The sequence below is a fragment of the Cebidichthys violaceus genome, unplaced genomic scaffold (genome assembly GCF_023349555.1).
Source record: "Cebidichthys violaceus isolate CVI_PGR_0920_01 unplaced genomic scaffold, fCebVio1.0.p SCAF_27, whole genome shotgun sequence".
Taxonomy (NCBI): Eukaryota; Metazoa; Chordata; class Actinopteri; order Perciformes; family Stichaeidae; genus Cebidichthys; species Cebidichthys violaceus.
The window spans coordinates 1,955,049-1,978,361 of record NW_027176450.1 but is presented as its reverse complement, the minus strand read 5'-3'; the positions used below and the strand labels follow the sequence as shown (position 1 = coordinate 1,978,361).

Genomic DNA, 23,313 nt, shown 5'->3' with positions numbered 1-23,313 from the left:
GGTGGCTTCTTCGGCTGATGAGAAACGTCTCTTGTTACCCTCTTTGTCAGTAATTTTAAGTCTTGCCGGGTATAGCAGAGCCGGTCGCAGGCCCAAGTTGTATAGCTCCGCCATGATGTCGCGGTAGGCGGCACGCTGTTCCAGAAGTCGGGGCAGTAGTCCTCATAAATGCGTACCGGAGTGTCCTTGTATTTGAGGTCGTTCCTTCGCTTTCGGGCTTCTCGGATCACCAGGTCCTTGGTTTGATGTCGATGAAAGCACACAATCACCGGTCTGGGTCTGTCTCCTTGCCGTGGCTTAGCTGCAAATGTGCGATGGGCTCAGTCCAACTCTGGGGGGGCCTCAAGCACTTTGTCGCCGAGTATTTCCACCAGGGCATCGGAAAAGAAGTTCGTGGGTCTGGGACCATCAATGGATTCCGGCAGCCCGATGATTCTGAGGTTGTTTCATCGGCTTCGTCCCTCTAAGTCGGTATTTTTAGCTTTAAGCTTAGCACATAGCTCGGTTAGAATAGAGCACGAGGTTTCGAGGGCCTGGAAGCGATTCTCGTTTAAATTGGCGTTGGTCTCCAGACTTGCAATTCGCTCGCCATTTTCAGTTACTGTGGCTTGTATCACATCTAGTTTGGCTTCGAGAGAAGCAAACGCAGATTTGAGTTCGGTAGAGAGCTGATGATATGGACTTACGGTGCTCCTCCAGCAGGCCAGTCAGGTCGGACATGCTAACCTAATTAGCTTGGGGCGCCGCCTCGTCTTTTTTAGCATCTTCCCTCTTGTTCTGTTTAGTTTTGCTGGCCATGCAGTTGAAGGACAGTACCCGCCTTTGCGCCAGCTGTTAATTTACTTTTTGGGTCGAAAAAGAGTGATAATTGAAAAAGTTCCGGGAGAGTGCGAAGCGTGCGTCTACTCCATATCCCTCTCCACCGGAAGTCACCATTTTATCTTATGTTGCACTGATTTGCTGAAGCTGAACAGTTTATCACAGTGATTGCTCTCACCGACGTCGCTGTTAATTCATCATGCTGAAAACAAAAAAAATCCGCCACCTGGGGCAGATTTGCACCAGTGGTGCGGTACACACTGCAAAAACTAGGCCCACAGATGCTCACTGGTAGCCCGATTTTGGCAGAAGGTGGTGTATCAGGGCCTTTAGAGACGGGTGAGGGAGCTGTGACATCCGGAGGGCGCTCACAGAAGACCCGCTGCTCCGTAGCGTTGAAAGGAGTCTGTTGAGGCACATGATCAGCATGCCTCTACAGAAACCCGAAAAGCTCCTGTCCAACTCGAGACCTGGCGAGGTCATATATCTCATTTGGCTTGGGAACAACTTGGGATCTCCAGGAGGAACTAGAAAATGTTGTTTATAAGGGGGACGTCTGTACTACGTCTCTAGCCTGCTGCCACTGCAGTATATATATATATATATATATATATATATATATATATATATATATATATATATATATATATATATATATATATACATATATATATATATATATAATCCCTAGAGACCAACCATTCAAAAGAGTATAGCAAACAAGTACCTAATGAAAAGTATCTAAAATACGCTTATTCGCTGTTTTGCTCAGAGTTGGATGTGGAAATCAATACCACCCCCATATCTGTCTATGACATATGAAGCTACAACGAGCAGCAAGTTAATTTAGCATAGCATAAAGACGGGAAGCATGGAGAAGCAACTAGTCTGGCTCTGTCCAAAGTGCTTTGGTGTAGCATTTTCCTCTTGAGAGTGATCAAGTTGCTCCGATGAGACTGTGCCCCAAAGCTTCTTGCAACAGAGTTCATGTGACGGTGGTATGGCAGCTTTTTAGCCTTTATCTCTCGCCCACCCTCGAACCTGTTTGTTCTATGTGAGTGAGACATCTTGTGCTTAACCGGCTGCTGCAACGCTGATGAAATAACGGTACATAAAACCCACATGATTTCCGTTTAAGGTTGTGAGCGTATGTTGAGTCAGGCATTCAGTGGCGTGGCAGCCTAATAACAGAGACACAAGCAAGTGGTGGCTGAGAATAAGTAAAGGGGAGAGATTCGTGGCTTTCATTTTGTGAGCAAATCAAGCTGCTTTTGCTTTTATTCACCAAAATTGAGAGGTTGGAAACGTTTGGAAAATTGTTAATATTGAAACAGTTGTTTTAAATGGAAGGTTCTCTATCTTGTTTCTTCCAGAGTTAAAGAGAGAAGCATTTGACTCAGCAGGCTAGGAGCTTAGGACATCTGCATCCGCCTTCAGTTTTTCATCTTGTATAGATTTGTAGAAGGGGAGAGGGTAAGGCGGACAGCAGGCCAGAGTGCTGCTCAGCACAAAGTTACAGCAAGGTTTTCTGTCCGCCGTGTTGTTGAGTGTTTGGAGCAGGTGCTGGAAGGAGCCGTTCCTTTTTCCTTACATGCCTCCTCACCGAGGAATGCAGGGAATGCGCCGCACTTCTGAAAGGAGAAGGTGCTTCCTAGTGAGTGCAGAGCGTTGGCCTTTATCTCTGGCGTCTGAAAGTGCTCAAGCCTTCCCTGGTTAGTGGTGCTTAAAGCATGTCATTAGGGCCGTTGTGGCTGTGGGATGTCAGTCAGTACCTTGTCACAAGTTGTTTCTCATCACTTAGCACTAGACAGTGATTCTACATTGCTTAACACCGTAGTTTTTTATCCTCTAAGTCTGTTTCCATTTTGTTGTTATCGATACTTTTCCGCTTCAGTGAAGCATAAAAACTTTTTTGCGATATTTCACATTTTTTAAAGGCAAATTGAAAATGCACATGAAGTTGTAAGTCGGTCTGTACTTAAATACGAGATTAGAACATTCAAATTGTCTCTCGACGGCTCTCCACAAGGGCTGCGGCTGAGCCGATGAACAATGTTGTTGCGGAGGTGTATTCCCCCTCAGGTTAACTCTGTGCACTGTTGCTGTTATTTGCCCTGTTAGCACCCTTAGCTGCTAGCCATCGACTCGACAATCGCCATGTTGAGAGCCTTTTGGAGGCACCTGATATGCTCTGAATTTGGTGTTGAGCCCCTTCTACCCATCACTGCCATTATCCTATGCTTCCCTGCTTCCACTGGTAACTGCTAATCCTTATCGTCCAGCAAAGGAAACTGATGCTTTGTTTAGAGCAAAGTGTCAGAAATGTCCCTGCAGGCAGTTTATTCGAAGCCCAATCACCACTTTATGAAGCTGTAATAAATTACCCTTTCGTTGAGTCCAAATGCATGAGTGAGTAATGTGAGTAATGCATGCAACATCTTTTTTGAAGTAATGCACTGCAGTAAGCCTGCATTCAAAGTTTAGCTGCAAATATGTGGATTCAAATCGTACAGTTTGAATCATGATAATGACAACTGTAGATGAATATGGGTTGAAGACTACAGGGGATGTGTTTGATTGGAGTATCACCTAAAAAGTGAACATAATATTTTCCTTTTGTTTTAGTATATTTATCAATGTGTATCTCCCAGTCCATTCCTGTTGTAGCACTTTCTTTGCTCTCACTCATTTTCTCCCTGACCTGTTGATGACGTTTGGTGTCCCAAAACGGTGACTTTCTGCTCCTTTTCTAAAGAATCTCAGTGATCTTTTTCAGCCTTACTGGCTTTAACAAGGTCCATTGGAGTCAGGCTTTACGTGTGTGTGTGTGTGTGTGTGTGTGTGTGTGTGTGTGTGTGTGTGTGTGTTTTCAGTACCTTGTTCAAGATTTGGTGCAGTGGGCAGGACTACAATAATAAGAATGATGGCATGGTATTTGTGAGCAGTATGTTACCTTTTAATGGGCTCTGAGTTTATTATTGTGTTTACTGTTATTCTTTCATTGAGGATTCATTTGGCAAAAGCTTAGTGTCTGTCTTTTGCAATCGGTAATTATAACAATTATGGTATTTTATCATTCCCCCCTCATATTGTGGTCATAAGCTGCACATTTCCTCTGTCTCACGTTCAGAGCTTTCCCCTTCACATGTCATCTCGAACAAAACGTACGTTTGCGGGCCCTCTCCCTCTAAACGGTGGCGTTTTGAGGCTTATGTCTCTGGGCATTACGCTCCCACTTATTCACCTGGGCCCGGCTGCTAGCCAGTGCGTAATGCAGCCTCCAGAAGCTTCAGATCAGCCCCTTTGGTCGTATCAGAAAGCAATACAGTTTTCATTATTTAACAATACATATTTAATATGGCACAAAAGCTCATTTGGACAGGCACAGAACCATAGATTAGTCTACTGGGATGCACAGTATCGACTAGAGGTTTTGATGGTCCCTACCCTGATTGGGTATACAGTATTACACTCAATTGTTGAGCTGAGAAAAGTGTCATAATATGACTAAATGATGAAGTAAGATCAGTGAGAAGTAGAATAGAGGGAGTACAGAGAATTGCTTATTACTAAACTTTACTTCGTCACATCTTAACTCAGAGTCCCCAGCCCTTAAGTCCAATCATGTCAATGCAGAGACATTTTTTCAGAGTTCAATTGACGTCGTCTTCTTTTTGCTGCTCCAGTCGCTTTGTTCCTCTTTTTCAAATACCTGTTTGTCTACTCAACTTTATTGGACTCATGCAGATGTAGCGTCACGGCTGCATTCAGGATGATGGTTCAAAATCATCCTCAATATTTTGAAGTCTTTGAGACTTTGAAGTCGATGAGATGTCTGCATAGAGAGATGTCTCGTCCACTTCAAGTTGTTCTATGAAGGCAAATGCTAATTCAATTGTCCCTTCATCAGATCTATTCATGTTCTGTCCGGTTTCATTTCCTTTGTTGGGTCTCTGCATGTTGAACACATTATGCTCCTCCGGACACACTACACTTGTCCCCTCGCAGAATCTACAACTCTTATGTTAAACTCCAAAAAGGTGGTTAGACCCTTCCCTCATCAGGCAGAATGGCGGACTCACACAGGCTGCAACTGACCATCATTTTCATTGGTAATCAATTCATTATTTTGTCTAAAAAGTGTCCAATCAATAGTGATGAATACCCTTATGTAGCTTCCTGAAGCCCCAACGGGATGTCTTCAGATTTCTTATTTCATCTGACCTGCAGTCTGAATCCCTAAGATATTCCATTCACAATAGTAATTCTGAGAAAAGTAGCAAATCCTTTCATTTGAGAAGCTTGAAAAAAAAGCCAAGATAACTTCCCGTCTATTGACTAATCCTCACGGCTCCATTTCACAGGCTAAAACACACATCCAACTTACTCAGATATCAATCTAAGGAGAGTGGATTGAAATAAATTCAATCTTTTACTACTTTAATAATCGATCATTTGTTCAAGTCATTCTGTATGAAGCAAGTCATACCTCTTGAGTTTTGGGCAGTGGTTTGGACAAAACAAGCAATTTCATAACGTCACTATGGGGTCTGGGACATCGGTCAATTCTTCCCTGTTTTTGACACGTTGTAGACTGAACGTTTCACGGAATAATCAGTGAAATACTCATACAGATTCATGTGTGTGTCTTGGCTGTAGGGGCCTGAGGCCTGGACGTCACCTGGAGGACGACGATATTGTGCCTGAACTGGCTAACATCCATCCCAGAGAGAGACCTGATTGGGAGGAGACCATCAGTGCCATGGTGAGACACATACACACACAGTCTGTCTTTTACATACACACAAACATTTGCACACGTGGGACAGTCGCTGTTTTGAATACATACAGTGCTTTCATCGGAATCATTAACAGTTTTTTGCTGAGTATGCTCATCAATGTCCTGCTCTTCTCTCAGGTCAACTTACACTCATACGTATGAACTTGTCCAGAGTATCGGGTCCGGACGTTGCCCTTTAACACAGGTAGCACACAACAAGACATCACCGATGGAAGTTTCCAAATCTCGCTGTCGCTCCGGTTAGACGTTTTCGTTGGCGTCTTCGTTAGAAATGCACCGATTTGTTGACCGACTACGACTTTTTTTTTCTAAGAAGTTTAATTTACAGCAAGGTGCCAGGTGTAAACTCAACAATTCTCATCTGTAGTGGTTATTTGTATAAAAACAAACAATTCAAATGATTTGGAAACAGATGTTTGATTTGATTAAAGAAAGTCTTGGTGTAACTAGTTTTAATTATTTATTATAAGCTGCTTAGAGCTAGTGTTGGGAAGATAAACAGATCATAATTCCCGCTTTAATATCTTTTTTATATTGCTGTGAAAACATCTTCATTTGTGTTTATTCAGGTTTCTCGCCAAAAACATTTTTTTTTCCTTTACAAGATGACATTTAAACATGGAGGATTTTAGACCTGCAGTTGTGGCAAATTCTCTCACACCGAAGAACTTCCATACTGACGACAAGTGTGTGTGTGTGTGTGGCTGTGATGTTACCGTCTGAGCCGCTGTGTGCCCCCCCCGGAACGTTTGCATTCTTGCGGTTTTGCACCAGCCGCAAGATAGAAACTCAGTCGGACATTCCACAGACTTTGTAGCCGGGGAGGGCAGGGTAAAAGTCTGTTTAATGTCCGGTCCGACTGACTCGGACATTTGCGTTCACCCGTACAGTTTCTGTGTGATGTCTGCTTGAGTTCAGGGTTGCAGTGCATGTGTGAAAGGGAGCACTGATATCCAGTGATGACGCCGCACCGCCCTCATCGGCCTGTTTGTTGCCTGTCACGCTCTTATCAGCGTTCGTTTCCAACCCGGTGGATTGATTTGTTGTGTATCTCTCCTCTAGCCCAGCTGTGTCTCCTCCACCATCACACATTGGTAAATAAATCAGGCCCTATAGCTTCCCCACTCCTTTTGATTTCTCTAGATTTCTACCTCTTCTGCGTGCTCCCGTGTCATCCGTTTATTTCAGCCCGTCTCACCGAAGGCTGCATTCCATTCACCAGACAGCGTCATTCATTATTTCCTTCCCTCCCATCTTTGGTTCGGGTCTCGCTTCTTTAGCATCGACAGCGCTTTGACAAATGAGGCCGTCTCCATGGTAACATGCTGAGCCACCCATGGTTGGCGCGTGGTTGGAGCTCTATCGCGAGTGCTCACTTCGATCGGGCAACCCGGAGAGAGAGAAACAACAACAATCTCGCCAGGCTGATGAATATTGATCACAGGAGGCGGGGCTTTTGATATTCTTTGTTCAATATTTGATAGCAGAGGGACTCTGTGCCAGAGCGGCTTGCATTATGCATGTCTACCGTGGTTCGAGGAGGTGATGAGAAGCACAGAGCAACTTAGTGTAAGCCGTCACACCGACGCCCTGTTGCACCGTATGGGACAGATCTGTTCTGTGTGGACCGCAGAGCAACAAAACACTCATAAAGGGAACAGTAGAATCATTTTCAGTCATTATAGATTTGCCTTGACACAGAGCTGTGATCGGGGACTAGGAATAGGCGTGAACAAGTTCAAAGCTTTCACATTGATTTAAAACATCTGAGTCTCACAGTCAAGGAATATGCCTGTGGCTGTTTTTGGTCACACATGCGTTCGCACGCAGACACATTTTACTGGTAGAAAGCATTGATGTAGCTCAAGCTGAATACTTCATATAGTTGTGAAGTTTGAGCTTGTAAAGCTTTATATATTAGGGCTGTTCCTTTCATCGATACTGAATATGCCGATTATTTTTTTGATTAATCAATTCAAATGTCATAAATTAGTGAAAAATGCTGGGAGATGATGAGTGGTGAGCTCGCTGCATTCCACCGGCTCTCTTAGATTTCTGTAGTCTAATAAAACTCACCAAATGTTAAGAAAGGAAATATTCTCTCTCAATTCAAGACGGGCTTAATTGCCTTGTTAACTGATCGTGAAACACACTTCACTCAAACTTGACAGAAACAAAATACAACTCACCAAAACTGTCTTGGTTAGTTTTTCCACTCTTCCAACAATCGGTAGTTCTAAATCCTTAATTCACAGAGTTAGAGGTAAAAATATTCCGTCTCTACACAATGTTTTTTTCCAGCCCTGCACTTTGTTTCAAGTCTCTCAATCATTCTTCGGAGGCAGAAAATTGCAAAATAAAATGACAAAAAATTGCCTAGTAATAACCATTGAGCTGATACTCAATATTATTCATCAAGTTGCCCAACCCTGCAACACAGCCTACCATAGTCCAAGGGGACAGTTTCAGCTGTCCAATACACATAAATAGGACTACACCCTTTATGATTAGTCTATTTGTTTTTCAATGCTGAATGACTTATTTCCAAGAAACATAAGAGCACATCTCTGGTAGACACATGATTTAATGTGATTCTTTGTGGAGAGACTACAGCTCTGTCGATTAAATCAACTAATCCATCAGTTGACAACATCGTAGGAGTGTTAGTCCACTAAAAAATGTTTTGTTGAGCTCAGCTCCAACATGCTAAATGGAAAAGAGGCATCAAATCCACTCAAATGAGAATCTGGAACCAGAGAGTGTTTTGAATGTTTTCTTAAACGATTAATCGATTATTAAAATAGTGATTTTTCTGTCGATGGACTAATCAGTTAACTAATTGTTGCAGCTCTAACCAGCTGCCCTCTCAGGGCTCTGACAGCTTTGTCTGGTTAACTCCTCGGTTAGACTTGGTGGAGACTTTCCGTGACCTCGTTTGCATACCACCTTTACTGTCACCGACCGTCTGGCTGTGGAGTCACGAGCTGAATCCATGAAACTTTCCCAGCTCTGCTCCATCTCGTTTCCTTTTTACATTATCCATCTTGACTTGATCATAATCACACTGACCTCACTTGGCCAGCACCAGATCTGTTTTGTAAATCAATCCTTTCCTTACTACCTTACCTTACCTTGTTTTGTCTCCCAGGTGTCCTCCAACAACCTGCTGTCAGATTACTGAAATGAAAACCCCACAATGACTTTATCCACTGATAAAATCTGCCTACTCCAAAATACGTTCCACAGGCTCTGTTAATGTTTCTGTAATTTAAGCTTAATGGAAAAATAATTGCGTGTGTGCTTTGTAAAGGAATACATTACCAAAGGAGAGCGGCTGACTGTTCGTTACCTCCCTGTGTGGAGTAAATGTTGTGGCCAAACACTGAAACATACCAGCAGGTCTGTAGTCCAAGTAGTATTGATCAGTCACGTTTGAGCGGGCTTTGGTTGCATGCAGGTAAACGGCCCGCGTGGATGGAAAAAGAGGTGGAACTCACTGGATGAAATGCAATCTGGGAACCCGCCGAACCCATTTATTAGCTAAGAAATGAACTGTTAACTGAGTGTAAACTGGCTACTTGTGTCGTCTGTGAACTCCATTCGTGCGTCTCGAGTTGCTAATCGGAGCGTAAACAACGACCTGTGCACGGAAGAGGAAGTCTTGACCCGGATATCGGTTATCCGGATACCTACCGACTACACCGCATCCCCAGAAATACTGTCCGAAATACTGTCCGTTACTGTCCGTTAGCCAGAGGCTAAATCGTCTTCAGACCAGGGACGTGCGGTCAGGGGAGGCAGGTGAGGCAAAAACAAAAAAACAAATAATGCTAAAATAAAATAAATATTAATATTTCTCTACTGATCTGTGCTATAAATGTAATTTCTGTATGATTCCAATCATTTCAAGTATTTTTATAATCAAAATTGCTGAATTAGCGCATGTCCTGTTTAAACAGAGAGGAGACAGTGAGGTGAGGCAGCGACGAGCTGAGCCTCACCTCAGATTGTGAATCCCTCACTAACTGGGTTGAGCGCGTGTCTTTTGCTTTATCATTGTTTGTCACCACTGTAATATTTGTAGACACTTTTATTATATGTCCTTTCTTTCCATAGAATAGGTAATGTGTTTCACGTCTGTGTAGAACATATTTAGTGTTGCTGATCTGACATTAAACTGCAGTGAAAAAGCACAGAGAGGCAAACACTGCTCTGCCTCAAAGAAGAGGGCGTGTGAGAGTCCACGGGTCGGGTTTATGATTGTTCTGTCGTTGCTCTTCTTCTACACTTCTCTTCTTCTTATATTTTGCTTTGACCGCAAAAATGTAAGATTCAATATCCAAGCATAAACATGTCTCAAAAAACAGGGAAATATGACCAAATCAACATCAATTATTTATTTATTTAGTTGATTTAATATTATTCTGTTATTCTATTCACTGTGTATATAGTGTGCATTTTTTTATATAATATCTTTATTCTGTTATTATAATTGTATATATTGTGTATTGTGACATGTGCATTTTTTAATATAATATTAAGATTTTTACTGTAACCTATTGCTGCTCTGGAACCTATTGCTGCTTGCAACTAAATAATTTCCCCTCGCGGGATCAATAAAGTTACTATCTATCTGTCATCTATCTATCAATTCAACATCGGACAGGTAAAGTAACCTTTTATGTGTTTGTTGTTCTCTTTATACATCTGTGTTTGTTACACAGATTATCGCGGGATCTCACGATTTTCGCGGGTTTAGTTTTTTGGGCAGGGGTAATTGAACAGTAGAAGTACAGTGTTCACGTTACAAAATAGTCCACAAGGAAGGTACGACCGTACAAACGGTCATGGCACTGTTAATATGATGGACATATCAAAATACAAGTGAACAATTGACACAGGTATACAGGATTAGAATTTATTTTTGATCTCATTGTGTCTTTGTGTCTTCAAGCAATCAATATTTAAGTTGCACTAGCAGCTCATCAAACAGCACATCTTTTAATATCATTTAATATAATAGTGGGATGCAGTATAGCTTTGGCTCCAGAACTCTCACAATAAATTAAAAGTCAAGCAGCTTTAACGATTCACCACTTGACCCAAGCAACCTGGCGCTTCACTCGGCCTCTCGATTGTTACATTTGTAAATGTCTTTGTTTTGAATTTCCTTTGTTCACTCGCTGGCTTAATCTGAATAAGGTTGTTGTTGATTTAAATCAGGTAAACTGTACCGTACCACTTCACCATCCAGCTCACCAGCCCTCTTGCTTACAAACAACCAGGAAAGACATTTCATTAGTGACGCTTTCACCAACATGACTTCAAGTTTAAAGCCTGTCAGCTGTTCAAATGTTTCTACGGAGTTTTGTCCATCACCACGACAAACAGCAGAGATGTTTCGTATTTGTGTGCTGCAGCTGGACCGCTGATGTTCTTGTGTCTTTGCGTTTTAGGCGAGGAGTGCAGAGATCCCCGAGCTGAGGGCGGAGCTCCTCATGCGCTCGTGCAGCAGCAGCACAGCCAGCATGAAGGTCAAGAATGTCAAGAAGTGAGCCCACACACACACACACACGCGCCTCTCTCACATCTCATCAGCTGGCTGTGTTTCTCGTCTGTTTCCAGTTCCTCAGTCTATTTTTGTGTCTTCCTCCTCCTTTTCTCTGTTTGCACTGCACTCTTCTTCTAATACTAGTCATACACACACTTCTGAGGTGTTATCATGAGCAGAGGATGGAGTGCCAACCAAACTGTGTGTGTCATGTTTTCAGACTTTGCTTCACCAAGGGCCACTTCCCGAAACTGGCAGAGTGCGCTCACTTCCACTACGAAAACGTGGACTTTGGTACAATTCAGGTAAAGACCTTGACTATTTTCTTCGTCAGTTACGGCAGCACAGTAATGGAAAGTGTCATCACATTTGTGATGATGGACTGATCGCTCTCGATGGGTTTGCTTCACCGGTTTTAACATTTTGGTGGAAGCTGGCTGTATGAAATAATTGTCAATGCTGTGGATGTCACTCACGGTGTAGAAGAAGCTTTGAACCTTGCTGTTTCTTCAGAGACGTACGTTCCCTCTACTTCTTCCTCTGCACCGCTGGGGTGAGGAATTGGAAAGATGATGCTCATAAAGACAGAAATGTGACTCGCATGCCTCTTCAAATTGACGTCAAGCAGACTCCATCCTTTTTCGCTGTCGATATGGTTGATGATTTGCATTTGTTTGACATCTTCTTGAATGCCCAATGGGCTCTCCACAGCATGACCTCATTCATTCCAGCTCAACACGCCTCAGCTGACTGAGGGTTCTGTGTGTAGGATTGGTTACTCGTAAGTAATACGCGTCTACCCACAAATCAGACAAGTAGCTGATATAGCCTCTTATGATTCATATTTATGTCAAAGTTGCATTCTGATATCAAAGTACAGAAAACTTTGATACTTGCTCCCTATGCTGTACAATACATAACCCTAACATCAGTAGAATATAAAACAAAAACAGAAAATACAAAATAAAGGCAATAGTACAGGGGACATACTGATGACAGCATGACTAGGAAGAAGACCAATGTAATGTACGATGATAGAGTTTTTGGAAGGACGTTAGCATCGCACTTGTTCCCTCGACACACATCAGTGAATGATTTTGGATTATTGCAGAAAAAAAATTCTGTGGCAAATAAAATGTTTATGATACTTACAAGTTTTGTTCAGCAAGATAATGTTCACAAATGAACCCCACTTTTATGACTTTTGAAGCGTAATTGCAATCGCCAGAAGTGAAAAGCTAACGTTAGGCTATAAAGGAACTACTTTACGTCACCACCACTAAGCTAAAGACGGACTAGTGTTCTAGTGATGACGCCTAGTCATCTTATTTAGCCACTTGTTAGGGGTATCTACGGAAGCATTTTATGTCGTAGAACATGTTAAAATCTCTTCAGATTCAGACATCCAACCAAAAACCCATTGAATGAAAACTGATGAATAGATGGAGACAAAAGATGCGGAAGTGCAAAACTGCTGACTCATTTCTGGTTCTAGGACTCATTCCTGCAGCACTCTATGTTAATTACTTTCAGGAGACGACATTCATACAGCCTATCAGTCAGTGTGATAGTGGGACAGGACGCAGGTACGTCATAATAGTTCTTTAGTGCGCTTGAATAATTGCAATGTGAAACCAAAACTAACCGGATCAAATGTATACCATGTAACAAAAACGTAAACCTTGGTTTGGACTGTCAGATGTGGCTCTTTATTTAGACGGAACTTGGATGAAAGCAATTTGAACGTCTTAAAAAGTTGCTAAAAGTTGTTAATAGGTCATTCCGTAGATTCTGTCGAGGCTGTGATATTATAGTTTGCCGATATCAGTACAATTAAAGGCACACTCCACTGATTTCACTCATGAAGTTTGATTTGTTATATCACAAGTAGAACTATCCAGCCTGTGGAGACAGCTGTGTAATGTCTTCTGTGGTTCTGGGAGGAGCTCTCTAAAGTTTGAAATGATGATGTCATAGGGAATATCTCTGGGTTCTTCTCCCACTTGGGAGTGAGACCTCAGATATTTTACAGCAAGTTTGCGTTTCAGCCCCGATGGCGTGGGATATGACAGAAGCAGGCATCTGATGAAATGCACTACAGCGTTGTATTATGGGAAATGTAGGATCCATGCTTGAGTCTTGAAGTTGGGATGTGTAGGCCTTGGTAGCATTGATTTTGAACATTGTTTTGTCGCTCCTTGGGATTAACATCACTTTCTGTAGGTTGCTGGAATACTCCTTAAATGTTTTAGGATTCACATTGCTGTCGACTATGCTCTATTTGCATCGAGGGTGTACAGATGGAATTGTATAGGGGTTTTAAATCAGCTTAAGCTTTCACTCCTTTACACCAAATTTAGCAGTTTTGGCATCTCATCATAAAGAGTGCACCGTTGTCACTCAGACAGCTTTGTCATGATGTTGAGAGACCAGCAGGGGTCAGCAGTCTGCTGCATTTATTATTACACAGTGCTGTCCGGAGGACAGGGAGAGAGTTTGCTAAAACGATTACCGCTGTCTACTTCAGCTGCAGGTTCTTTGTTGATGTGACTCAGGTTACACCACAGAAACCATCTATTCATTCACCACATGCATAATGGAAAGTCCTCGGCTAAAAGCACTCGCCTGCAGTCAGTAGATGGGTTATCCTTTTGTTGTCCCAGCTGTGTGTGTGTGTGCTAGCATCCAGAGCAGCACGGCGGTCTTACCCTCTGTGGTTTCTCATAACGCTTGTCTTTTTGTTTTGCCGCTCCATGGTTTTAGTATTCGGCGACACGGCTCCTGCCTTTTCTCTTGCGTCTTCTTCGTTTGAGGGATTAATTGTTCTTTATTTGTTCTCCGTGTTGATCAGTATATTTTATGTATAATCTAGCCTCAGCCAAAAAAAATTCTTATTTTATGAATTAGTCACAAATGTATTCTTTTTATTTGGGCCAAGACAGGTTATACTTTTTAAAAGCATTTTTGATGAATGAAAACATTGCTTTCAGAGAGTTTTCCTCAAATCAACTTTTTCCATTCATCACTGTGGTCGTTTGATTGGTGTGTCGCATGGACACGTCCCCTGAAACACTGTGTGTAGCACAGCCAACTGTCGTCTGTTATAAATCGTTAAATCTCTTAGGTTCACCTGGTGAAGTTTAAAATCTCTGTCTTTAGTTAAGCCTTACAGATTGTTTGTGCAGTATGCTGGACTCAGGCAGGGCTCAGGTTGGCGTTAGGCCATCTGCTTGGAGACATATTCTTCCATTTCCATAATAAAAAGCCTCGCCAAAGGAGAGTTTGAGTCAGGCAAGGTTTTGTTGTGGAAACATTAGGATGTCATAGTCGGAGAAGGCCAAAGAGGAGGGTGCCTGCATTCAGAGCAGCACTTGCGTGGCAGCTTTGTTTCTTATGATACTGGTATTTCAGGCACTACTGGCCATATGTTTGTCTACACAGGGTTGTTTGTGTTCAGCCGTCACTGACACAAAGTGGATTCATTCCTCAAATTTATATTTAGTTATTCTTCTAGTGTTGCACATTTCCTGATTTGCTTTAGAGGTACATTTATTAGATTTAGAAGTTTTCTTTGTGTTTCATGAGCTCTGATACCGTTGGTAGAACCAACAAAGCCAAAAGGTACAGCCAGCTTTTCCACCCAAATGTATCGCAAACTTTAATCAAATCTGCAAAATGAATGCTGGTTTCCATCCACTACTGACATGTGATTATCAAGTTGGTTCATGGAGATAAACAGTAAGTGGCGCCAATTCTCCAGTCGGAAAACCATTTTACCGTTACAGAAGAAGAGGGCGCAACAAAATTATGTAGTTAAAAAAGCGCCAGTCGAGCCTCAAACAGTAAAAAACTATGTAGAAAACTGCATGTAAATATGGCATTTGTGTTTGTTTCATGTATTAGTGTGAGGAAGGTTTCATCAGATCTGTGTGGAGCGATGAAGTCACATGCTTCATTTAGGTCATGATCTGTTCACTGAATCTGTTTCCACTGGATTTGGCTTTTATTAAAACACCCACTTTTCTGCATCAGTCAAGTGTGAAAACTTTTGTTCAAGATATTTTTACGATTTTCTAAATGTTTTGGCAATTCTTTGCGAAAATTGCAACTGCACTGCAATCAAATTATGTGCACACAAACCTCGATGAGCTACACAGCCTACTGGCTCTGGTGATGCCCTCCCGTTTCATCCAGCACGAGTATCAGGTCAAACATTTGAATATGACAAATACTTTGGTTTGTGACCAAAAACTAATGATAATCTCATCAGTCTTGTGTTCGGTGCTAATGAGTATGAGCATGTTAGCATTTTTCTGAAATATATATATTTTTTTATTATATTTTCTTCATCTCGCTAGGGGAAATTGTTCTCTGCATTTGACCCATCCCTATGTGGGACACTTCGACACAGGGCTCGTACCAGCCAAGGATCGTACCGCCGACCTCTGAAGTTGAGCCTCTCTATCCATTGAGCCACCCAAATAACTACTGTTCCTAACTACAACCTTACAGGGGCAGACTCTCATTGGGAATTGCATACTAATGTATCATTCATTTGTTGTCAAATTGAGTATGACCAAAAATGTATATCACGGTATTTTGTAAGATTATACCGGTTTCATGGTATATCACGGTAATTAACTAATTAACGCCGAAAAATATTTTATCGAACGTTTAATTATTAAGCGGACATTTTTAACACAAGAACCGGCCGGCAGCAACCGGTGAAAAGCCGTTTGTGTGGCTTGTCTTCCGTCTCTTCCTGCTTTCTTCACCTACATTCCACTGGGTCCTAAGACCCTCCAGGTACAGCTTCTTATCACCCTCTATGTACCAACGTACATTTATAACAAATACCACACATATTACACTCTAATCAGCGTTGCATATGTGTCTAACCAAAAAAAAGCAAAAAAAAATTAAATTATTTATTTTTTTGAGTTTTTAAAGTGTTTTTGTTTGTAATATGTATAATAAGCATATAATTTAGTTATGCTACTGAGAATTTAACAAACATAAAAACATGACGTATATAGGTTTGCAGTTTTCAAGGTGTACATTTCAGATTGCATCTATTACACACATGCAAATAACTCACGTTTTCTGCTGAGGTGACGTAAGTTGCTCGTGTTACCACCAGCAGCATCAACAGTGGCTCCAAACTCGCAAAACGTCGGATTTTTTAAAACCAAAACTCTTCCAAACAGCAGACACAGCTCCTCTCTTGGGCACAGACTCTATTGGTGCATCTCCGGTCTCTCTTTGTTCCTCCTGCATCGCTCTTTTCTGTTCTTTAAGTAGCGCGACGGAGCCTCTCCCAGCTGTTAGCAGACTGTTGTGCTAACGGCTAGCTACCGAGCTGTACCCAGCATGCTGTTCGGCGATGAAATTTTATAAATGTACAATTATTAGTGTGACAAATTGGCTGTGTCACAAACTGTTGTGTGCTGTGGTGTTGTCCTGTTAAAGAGTGTTAGTTGTGGGTTATTAATTGTTGTGTTATAACCATAACTTAGGGGTCCCTCTCACTAGTTGAGTAGCTCCAACCATAGAGCTCTTCACGGCAAACAATATATTTTGCTTCCTGTTGAAGAGTGACAGCAGTTGTTTCGGCTATGACGGTATATGAAAAATTCTTATCATACGGGAAATTAAAACCGGCCAGCCTTATCGAACAGTCTTGCAATACTGAAAAAAAAGTGTACCTTCCCTGAGCTCTGTTAACATGTCAGTGAGATGGATGCCTTCAGGAAAAGAGTTTAGGAACCAACAACTCCAGGTTGGCTGTACCTAAGTGTACTTAGTGACTCCAAATATACAGCTGGAATATAACTTTATACCTACTTACTTGCTTTACACTAGAGACACAGTCAGCCTAACCCTTATGCAACTGTACATTTCCATATCAAGTTTATAATCCGTCAGGAGGATTTGGGGCCTCTTGCATGAAAGCGATATAATGACAAAAGCTGATGGGCCCGTAGTTTCCGTTCTCCACGTCCTGCACTGTGGATAGAGACTCTTAAACTGTCAGACACAGTTGTTCCATCAGGTTACCAGCACAGGGTGAGAGTCATGAAGCTCATGTATGTGCCTGTGGGAGACGACAAACTGCTGTTCATCTTAAAACTCTTTAGTTGTCAGGTCTCATGCAGCCCTTCGGGTGCCGTGTCTTCTGTTGATGGAGGTGACAGCATTGTAGTCCAGCAGTCTCCATTCTGTGTTTTTATGCAAATTACTTTTTCTGACACATTTTCAACACAATTGACCATAGCTGTGACATCAATTATAACTAGAGAGGCTGAATTCTTTGTGTCACATCACTTAATTCTGACCATGACGGGACACAGACAGTTATCAAGAAGGCTTAGTTTGTGCTATTTTTGTTTTTGTTTGCTCATAAAACTGCTTTGGGCTGCATGTTTTATTAGTGCCTTTCTTGTTTATTTGCTGGATCATTGTTTGTATTATATCAAATTTGCCAGGGGGAAGGTATTTACGATATGACGGAACCACTTCACTAAACAATATCACTGTTAAAGTGGTAGACATTAGAATGTGAGTGAACTCGTTGACCCTGACCACATGCTGCACAGCGTTCTGTTGAAAGGAGTTGGCTGTTTGCCTTAAGCATGTGTATCTAATAAAGTGGCCACTTTCTCCCTCCTCCTTCCTCTCAACATTTAGTGTTTTTCAGTATAAATACTATCTACTGTTATCCTCCAGACAATCTCTCTGTCCGTGGCCTCTGCTCCACTTAATGTCTATGTTCAATGGCCTCCAGCTTCCCTCTCCCAGCACTACAGGCCAGTGACTACATGCTACAGTCCTCAGTCAGACACCAGGAAAACAGCTTTATTGACTCCAGCACTACTGTCCCCGCTGTGCCAGGTGGTCCTGCTCTTCCATACAGTTTATCTACAACCTAGCATTTTGTCCCGTCTCGTCGCACAAACACCGCACTGAGGTTCGAGCTCTTACACACTTTACTATTAATGGAGAGTTCCAAACCACGCAAGCTGGTGCTGTCTGAAAACTGAGGCACAGTTTTCAACTACTGTTTGATATACAGTGATTAACAGCGTCTGAAGTTATTTAGAGATTGTTAAAAGGGAACTGCACTGAAAACTATGTTTTGCTTCACTTTGATGTTTGGGCTTCACTGTGCAGTGATGAATGTGCAGTGTTTGTCTTCACATTCATCTGCTGAAGGAGGAACGTCTGTCTGCGCTCACCTTAAATATAGTTCAACACCGGGACTAGGGCTGGGCCATGTGAAGAAAATTAAATCTCAAATCGCTTGTGATCAAATACCTCCATGTGAATATTGCGGCAATATTGTACCGTTGGTGCTTTTACTAAATATTTACACAAAGACAGTTTTTATAAATAATCATAAGTAATGTGGATATAATGACTAAGTGGGTAAAGAACAGCTAGATCAGTCTGTAACATGTCATTTCCTATAATGTAGCCTTAAAAACCAAGAAAAGACAAATCTGACTGTATCTAGTCTCACATCACCATATCAATATAATATGGATATATATTGACCAGCCCTATAGTGGACGTACCAGCAGGATTTATGACATCACAGCTACGCTACGATGTCTGCGTTCTACAGGGGCGGGCCTTAAAGAAGGGACAATTGCATAACGTCGCTCCACGTATTCCGTTACTGCCCAAGCCCGATTTTGAGAAATTGGGATTGTGTCACTATATTTTGACATTTCATACATTAAACGCTTAATGGAGAATATATTTAACAGTCTGTTAGTTGCAGCCCTACTTTTCAACAGGCTTTCATCAAGTCAAAATTATTTTCCTGCCATTTGTTTTCAAGGCAAGGCGAGTTTATTTGTATAGCACATTTCAACAACAAGGCAATTCAAAGTGCTTCACATAAAAGCATTAAAAACATCAAAACCTATTGCAAAAGAAAAGGAGATTAAAAAACAATTAAGAACATTCATTGAAACATTAAAAACAGCCATTAAAACAGTAATTTCAGGGCTTCCGCTTTGGTACTAAGGTCACAGCCAGACAGCCAGCCTTCTCCCCTCATGACATTTAACGGCTGTGGACGCAGGAAGTAGAATGCACCTAAGGAATTGATATAGTACAATTTTGAAGAATGTTACTACCATGCAGACATAGATTAATGATAAACGTGGTGATAAGCGGCCTTAGACATCTTATGTGTGCTTGAGATAGACAAAGACGGAGCAGGGTGGCCGACAATAATCACGGCAATCAGTCTGAGTTTAACAGCTGTGAAGGAGTGCCCCCCTCCCCTCTCATCTGGACAATAGTTACTAAGGCTGTGGTTTTAGTGTGCGGGAGAATGAGAGCAGTAGTCCGTATATATGCATGCGGCCATGCGTGTGATAAAGATTGACGCCCCCCTCGGCCCGTCCTCTAGGCCAGCACACTGTGTGCTGCTGTACGGCTCACGTGTCTCCACTGCTTCCACCTCCAGACTGTGACGTGACGGTAACCGTCTGGAGGGAGGGTGGGGGGTGATCCATACCTCCCATCACTCGCCTGCCTGCATCCACCCTGCTAGCTGAGCATCGTGACACAATATGCTCCGGCTGCCCACTCACTCCTTTCACTCACAAAGGGCCGAGAGAGAGATGCATGCAGTTGAACTCCCTCCCCCCCCAGCGGGACCCAATCCATCAACTGCAGCGCTATACTGAAGACAGCGCCGGGCAGCGCACACTCAGGAGGCAGGCTGCCCTTTAAAGGCACAGGGGCGACCGACGGCAGCGTCCCAGAGAATAATCACGGTCGACATTGGATCAGTTGTAGCTGTTCAGGAACATATGTTAGTCTGGACAAAGCAAACTCCGAGCCATGGCCTGTAAACCCCCTCTATCACACATTCAGAGGACCTCTTTCCACTCCTTGTGAGCAGAGGATGATGTAACGGTTGGACTCATTCTGCCCTTGTTAGAGGAAACAAAAGACCAGCCAGGCCGCGCGCGCGCACACACACACACACACACACACACACACACACACACACACACACACACACACACACACACACACAAAGCCTCTCTCTCTTTCTCTGTGTCTCTCATGGCCTTATATTGAAGGACAATTTGAAAGGGTTGAAAATGTGATTGTCCTCAAAGCCAGAATGCACACGATGAAGTGTTACAAAATCCACTCCAGGACGGAAAACCAGCTCAATTAGTCATGACACTGTTAGCATGTTTCATCAATACTTTAAATTGAATGTGACACTTGATCAGCTAAAGAAGATGCCGTTGCAGTTAAAGATTGATAAATTGAATCCAGTGGACTGTAGATACATTAAGTGGGCTGTCAGATTAGCCTAGCATTAGGCTGTGCGACTTTCAATCCCAAATTACATGTGATCATTTACAAAAAGTAATGCCTACTGTATCAAAATATGTTATGTAAAATCTTTGACATTTTCCAATTTTGACATTTTTTGGCTCATATCAAAGCAATGACTCCCATCTCCCTTTTACAGGTTTCATATGAGTTTTGAGCAAAGAGTGTTGTTCATTCATTTGAATGTGGGTAGTGCATTTAGGCTGCGGGGGCCGCTAACGTAACCCGGCCACATGGTTTGTTCTGAGAAGCCGTCATTGGAAACTGTTTGGAAAAGGAAAGGCACGTTCAGAAAATACCTGGGACGTGGGAACATTTCAAACTGCTGAGCTTGCTGCTAGAGTAACCGCTTCACTCCAAGCGTGTTCGGAACGCCTCACGCCCTTTTTCTGGCCTCCGGAAAATGAAAGGGGGGATAAAAAAGTCGAAGTTGCAATATTCTTGCAAGATGCTTTTGTCAATTTCTGCATTCCGGTAATTTTTTTGTAAGACTAGAATGTTGAGGTACCTTGAACAAAGGCCATTTTACCTCATGCATAACGACCTGTGTTTGTGTTTGTAATGGGCCGACCGCCTGCAGCAGGGTGAGATAACTGCATAACCAGAGCGGCCTAAATTAGTAGGATGCACATATGGACGATATACACTCTACATGAAGGTGGAAATCCATGTTTAGCTCGGTGCCCTTTCACCTGAGGGTTACTCTTTGTTTAGTCACTGCTCTTTAGCTTGTACTTCTGTGTCTCAGTAAAGTCTTTGTGAGCGCATCTACACTACAGAAAACATTCTCATAATGGGATTAGTTTTGTCTCGATCTCATCCCCTCACAGCAAATCGCCCTCTGTGTTTAAATCCCATCACACTTCTCAGTCCTTATAGCTTGAGTAATGATTTTTAGAGTTAGCTCCCTCACACATCCTCCTTTTAGCTCGGATGTACTGCAGTGAAGCCCCGCATGCAGACCTGCACTCCAAACCCCTCTGGTTCTGCAGTGTGACAGAAATCCCCCAGTGTGAAAATGGCATCATGGGAAAGCAGCCATTATTTTTAATCGTAACATTACTCTCCCGTTTCCTGCAAACTTCCATCCCCTCGCTTCTTTATAATCATCTTTCACCTAGGATGATGTCGCTCTTTTGTCGTACTAACGGATCGAGATCTGTTTGTCCGTCATAGGTTAGATTAGAAAGACGTGCACAGAATTTACATCACAATTAAAGAAGGAATAGAGGAAGAGGAATAGCATTTTGCCGTGATACAGAGGCAAGCGATGGTGGTGTCGTCTCATCCACCAGCCCTGAAGAAGTTGCACAATGTCAGAAAGCTGTTTGCTGGCTGGCCTTTGGTTTGAAAAGTTCTCGTGGCTCTGGTTCTTTGGCCTGGCCAGCTCTCTTATGTCACAGCAGCAGCAGAGGATGGGGGAGACTCACGGGAAATGAGAGCACAAAGGAACGCCGTGGGCACTGCCGCTGTTTAGAAGTCTTCTTAAAGGAGGAATGAGTAGGATTTGTTTGGCTGCGTGGGTTAGGGAGCTCGCCAGCGGGTGAAAGACAACCCGGATTCCTTCTCGTTTTGGAACAAGCTTTGTCCGCTTGGCGCTTTGTCCGCTTGCATTTTTTCCGGTGCTGTGTATGCCCTTTCCGTAGAATCGTCTTGCATGCGTACTTACAATCTGGCAGCTGGTCGCTTTGTTTTTATAGAGGTTGATGCCCAGAAACATTCCGAACACAGCGAAATGAACAGAAAAGAGAAAATCCAGGCAGATGCACCACCCACCTCTAGTGGGTCATAAATGAGAGGAGTCTATACATTGTTTTGTAGGAAAGTCCTACTTAATGAAAGAATCATATATTACAATTTGAAATATAAAAAATGCATCATTGTTTGCTGATGAATAGTCTCTGCACTGAAAATTGAAGAACCTCTCGTAGTTCCTCAAGCGGTTCTGCTGGTCTAGTAGTTATTTTTATGAGCCACGCTAGCAGAGGCTAATCAAGGTATGATGGTCCACCACTTTGTTTCTGACTAAAAGATCTACTAAACTAATGATATTCAGCCTATGTTGTGCCTTTGTGTTTAGTGCTGATTAATAAACGATTAAACAGGCCAAACTGGTCAAGGTAGGGAGCATGGTAAACATACGTGCTTATCATTAGCATATTAGTATTGGAACTATGAGCATGTTAGCATACTGTTGTTCACATTCACTCAAACCACTGCTGTGCCTAAGTGAGGCAGTGCATGATTGTAGACTCGTAGTTTTCACGCCTCTGTGGCAGGAGGCCTTATGTTTTCATACATCCGTCCGTCTGTCCGTCCCGTTCTCGTGAGCGAGGTATCTCAGGAACAGCTGGATGGTCTTTCTTCAAGGATGAACTGATCAGAATTTGGTGGTCAAAGGTAACCACACAAAACACATTTTTGGCCGTAACTAAATAATTCATATGCTAATTATGACGATTTCAAACAAATGTTTAATAGGATTAAAATGACGACATTTTGAACGGACATGGATGTAAACTGCAACATGATTGGAGGCTTACAACCACAACTTTTTTTTCAAACTTTAGACTCCCCCCATGTCAAGTACTTACTTGTGGGTTGCTAATGGCTGCCGTGTCTAACGCAATACATTTCAAAGATCCCATTGACGTCCTCAATGCACTGAAAGTCAATGATCTCTCCTGGCTAATCTTCATTTTTTATAATAAAACAATATCATCTGATGAAGGTTTTAGCTTTTTGCATTGGACGCTACATTTCCTGGAAAACG

The 23,313-nt window shown here is 42.4% G+C and overlaps 1 protein-coding gene across 4 annotated transcripts in view; it reads left to right on the top strand.

Annotated features, from left to right (window-relative positions):
* The window catches only part of arhgap32b (Rho GTPase activating protein 32b), a 120,444-nt gene that overhangs the window by 51,019 nt on the left and 46,112 nt on the right, over positions 1 to 23,313 (top strand). For all 4 annotated transcript variants that reach the window (XM_068721417.1, XM_068721416.1, XM_068721415.1 and 1 more), the window contains 3 exons: positions 5,479 to 5,584; positions 11,077 to 11,171; positions 11,392 to 11,476. In XM_068721417.1, the coding sequence (XP_068577518.1) occupies positions 5,479 to 5,584; positions 11,077 to 11,171; positions 11,392 to 11,476 (286 nt within the window). The remainder of the gene's footprint in view (positions 1 to 5,478; positions 5,585 to 11,076; positions 11,172 to 11,391; positions 11,477 to 23,313) is intronic.